The following is a 4,416-nucleotide window of genomic DNA, read 5'->3' as shown; positions in this document are numbered from 1 at the left end:
TAGTGTGATAAGCATCTAAATCCTCTGCTGCATTTGTTACATCAATAAGGGTTCTTTCCTTTTAGGAATCATGGCAATTTTGTGGAATCATGAGTAGTTCATTACATTAATTTCACATTCCTCTCCACTGTGCATCCTTAAATATGAAGTGAGGGCTGAGTAACAAACATAGGATTACCCAAGTTGGCTACATTCATAAGGTCTCTGCTAACTAACTGAGTTCACCTCTTTCACAAGAGATGGACAACTAGGAGTGGGTTCTCCATATTCCTTACTCTCTCCATTGTGAGATCTCATATGTACAGTGAGGGATGAGGCATCAACAGAAGCTATTGCACACTCTTGACATTCAGATGGCCTCATTCCAGTGTGGCTTCTTCTATGTCTAGTGAAGATTGAGGACTGCCTGAACACGTTGCCACACTGTGTATACTCTTTAAACCCGGTCGTCACCGTGAGTTTGCACATGTGGAATTTGGTCTGAGAAATCCTTAAAGGCTGTCCCACATTCCTTACATTCATGGGTCCTCTCCCCACTGTGGTTTGCATGTTTACAGAGGGATGAGTACCTATTAAAGACTTTCCCACATACTTTACATTTATATGGCCTCTCTCCACTGTGGATTCTTCTATGTGTTATGAGGTGTAAGAGTCCACGAAAGCATTTCTCACAATCCTTGCATTTATAAGGTCTTCTCCACTGTGGATTCTTCTATGTGTTGTGAGGCTTGACCCTCGAGTAAAGGATTTCCCACACTGCTTACATTCATAGGGCCTCTCCCCACTGTGGACTGTTCTATGTCTTGTGAAGTTTCCTAATTCAATAAAGGCTTTCCCACACTCCTTACATTCATAGGGCCTCTCTCCACTGTGGATTCTTCTGTGTGTTGTGAGGTGTGAAGATTGGAGAAAGGCTTTCCCACACTCCTTACATTCATAGGGCCTCTCTCCACTGTGGATTCTTCTATGTGTTCTGAGGCTTGACCACTGAGTAAAGGATTTCCCACATTCCTTACATTCATAGGGCCTCTCTCCACTGTGGATTCTTCTATGTGTTCTGAGGGATGATGCTCTGAGAAAGGCTTTCCCACACTCATTACATTCATAGGGCCTTTCTCCACTGTGGATTCTTCTATGTTTTGTGAGGCTTGACCACTGAGTAAAGGATTTCCCACATTCCTTACATTCATAGGGCCTCTCTCCACTGTGGATTCTTCTATGTGTTGTGAGGCTTGACAGGACAGTAAAGGATTTCCCACACAGATTACATTCATAGGGCCTCTCTCCACTGTGGATTCTTCTATGTGTTGTGAGGTGTGAAGCTCGGATAAAGGCTTTCCCACATTCCTTACATTCATAGGGCCTCTCTCCACTATGAATTCGCATATGTAAAGTGAGGTCTGTGGAAGAAATAAAGGCTTTTCCACATTCTTTACATTCATAGGGCCTCTCTCCACTGTGGATCCTTCTATGTGTTGTGAGGTGTGAAGCTCGGAGAAAGGCTTTCCCACACTCCTTACATTCGTAGGGCCTCTCTCCACTATGACTTCGCATATGTGCAGAGAGGGCTGTGGAAGAAATAAAGGCTTTTCCACATTTTTTACACTCACAGTGAGTCTCTCCACTGAGGATTCTTCTATGTGTTATGAGGTTTGAGAGTCGACAAAAGGATTTCCCACAATCCTTGCTTTCATAGGGCCTCTCTCCACTGTGGATTCTTCTGTGTATTCTGAGGCCTGACCATTGAGTATAGTATTTCTCACGTTCCTTACATTCATAGAGCCTCTCTCCAGTGCGGATTCTTCTACGCGTTGTGAGGTTTGACGCTTGGCAAAAGGTTTTCCCACATTCCTTACATTCATAGGGACTCTCTCCATTATGAATTTGCATAGGTGCAGTGAGGGCTGTGGAAGAAATAAAGGCTTTTACACATTCCTTACATTCATAGGGCCTCTCTCCACTCTGGATTCTTCTATGTTGTATGAGGTTTGAGTCATAGATATAGGTATTCCCACATTCCTTACATTCATAGTGCCTGTCTGTACTGTGTGTCCACATGAGTCTACTACTGCACTTTGATGACACTCTGAAGGCTTTTCTACATTGCTTACATTCATAAAGCTTCTCTTCGGGTGTGTATTCTATGTGCCGTCAGGCCTGATGGATCCCTAAAAGTGATCTCACACTCCTTACATTCATAAGTCATGTATGCACAGTGGACTATTTTATGTCTTGTGAGCCCATAGGCATGGCTAAAGGCTTTCTCACATTGATTACTTTCATAGAGTCTGTCTCCACTGTGAGTTTGCAAAGGTCAACTGTACTGTGAGGAATCTCTAAAGGCTTTCCCACACACTTTACATTCAAAAGGCCTCTGTCTGCTGTGAGTTCCTATATGTCCAGGGAGGAGAGACGCCTCACTTCAGGTTTTCACACACTCCAGATATTCATAGGGCCTCTCTCCACATAGATTCTTCTATGTGCGGTCAGGTCTGCGGAATCTCTAAAAGTTTCCCCAGACTCTTTACATTCATAAGGGATCTCTCCACTGTGACTACTTACATGTTGATTGAGGGAGGAAGCCTCAGGAATTGCACTCTTACATTCAGAAGGCTTCTCTCTATGAGAGTTATTGTTTAAAATGAGAGATGAAGGATTAATATGCATTCTAAAAAATTCTTTACATTTGGATTGATGACCTTCCAAAGTGTTCTAACTGGTGAGAAACTATAGAAAATTTCCATCCACTTGCTGAATTCATACCCGTCAATACTGGTGATTGCTGAGACAGATTCTTGAGGGTCAACATACAAAGGAAGCCTCTCCCACATAGCTTACATTTATGGGTATTTTTCCCATCATGAGTTCTCACTGGCGTGGTCAGGTGAGAAGGACACCTGCAGTCTTTTCCACAGTAAGGACACTGACAGGTACTGCTGGATGTTTCCCCACACTGGTTGCCTTCAGAACGTTCACACAGGTTTTCGATTGCACCAGTTCTGTTAAAAACAGGTACTGTAAATGTAAAACAACGGTGTCCTCTGCAAACTACTCCACTGTCTACAGGGAGACAAAAATAAGTCATTTATGTGGTTGGAAGCAAATGTTGTCACATGACAGCATTACCAAACTCAGTGAACATGCACGTCTTTCCCCTGAGTTGTCTCAAGATTCATCTAGGACAATGACTACCATTTCTGTCAATGTGTAAGACTTCCTGTTCATTGTGTCCAACTAAAATATGCTTTAAACATTTTGCTGACTAATACTTATGAAAATGTTCTAACGTAAATTTTCACGGAAACTAAAGTTTTACAGACAGCATTATACACATTTACAGATATACATGGGTCCAGATGAAAGATTAACACTAGGTGGTAAGCTAGATTTGAACCACAAAGTAGAACGACTTCATGGCATGTAACAACAGCTACTCCTTGGAAAGTCAACAAAGGGTTGCTAAAAGTCAGAACTGACTTGGCAAACACAACACATATACATCAGTCAGCTTCAGGGATTCAAACTACTTTGGAACGACTCAGCAATTTCCAATATAAATGAGAAAAGTGTTCAGATTGCATAGCAATCAAAACTGTTGTTTTAATAGAATTTGATTTGGTGAAGAAACAATCACTGGTACTGCATTCAAGGACGGTGAGCAAACCACCAATATGAACGTGTCACTCTACACACTCCTTCAACACCAAACACCTGCATGGATACCAAGAGTCTTACATCACAGCCCGGATATGTTGTAGGACTCTGGAGATCAACAAACATTTAGAGCTGTGCAGCCTGCCACCACATGTTGGGGACCAAAAGGCTTACAGGCCTCACAAAACTTTAAGGCTGGGTCTAACCAGACAGTGTCTGCTTATTAAAACAGCAGGGAAGGTAGCTTTCCCAAGGTCGCATGATTCCCAGTAAAGGACAGACTTGTAACTATGCAAAACAGCACTGACTTGCAGAACCACCCTATATATACTCTGAGATTGGAAATAAACGTTGTCACGTGCCATCAGCTGTGTTCGTTAATCCTCGCCTCTCCTTCGGGAAACCTACACAGTGGTCTGAGCAGGCCTCGGTCCCCGATAACCACATCTGAATGGCACACTACTGACGGTTTCTTAACTGACTCACAATTTAAAAGGCAAGAGATCTGACTGTTGGGAAATGCACATGCAACCTTTGTTTGCCCAGCAATTCCTCAATCATAATTGTTCACAGAATGATGCAACTGAAAGATGATGGAGTGCTCCATGAACTATTTGGAGCCCCCTCACTTCAGTGTATTTTGATGTCATGACACCTCCTGAGATTTTGTGAAGCACTAATTTCTGTTGTTGGAATCACACTCACCTCAAATGTCTCCCCTGGTTGTCAAGGTGATCCTTCCAGCCATGTGATTCCATGACT

The 4,416-nt window shown here is 42.8% G+C and overlaps 1 protein-coding gene and 1 pseudogene across 1 annotated transcript in view; both read right to left on the bottom strand.

Annotated features, from left to right (window-relative positions):
- Nucleotides 1–284, bottom strand: part of LOC102811507 — a 14,333-nt pseudogene extending 14,049 nt beyond the window's left edge.
- A 352-nt stretch (nucleotides 285–636) lies between these two features.
- LOC102811116 (zinc finger protein 420-like) overlaps nucleotides 637–4,416 on the bottom strand; it is a 5,476-nt gene continuing 1,696 nt past the window's right edge. Inside the window, exons 3-4 of the mRNA XM_006877997.1 lie at nucleotides 860–1,904; nucleotides 637–775 (exon numbers count right to left, since the gene is read on the bottom strand). Of these exons, the coding sequence (XP_006878059.1) occupies nucleotides 637–775; nucleotides 860–1,904 (1,184 nt within the window). The remainder of the gene's footprint in view (nucleotides 776–859; nucleotides 1,905–4,416) is intronic.

This window comes from Chrysochloris asiatica, unplaced genomic scaffold, assembly GCF_000296735.1.
Source record: "Chrysochloris asiatica unplaced genomic scaffold, ChrAsi1.0 scaffold00816, whole genome shotgun sequence".
NCBI lineage: Eukaryota > Metazoa > Chordata > Mammalia > Afrosoricida > Chrysochloridae > Chrysochloris > Chrysochloris asiatica.
The sequence above is the reverse complement of the archived record's forward strand: the minus strand, read 5'-3'. Positions and strand labels throughout refer to the sequence as shown.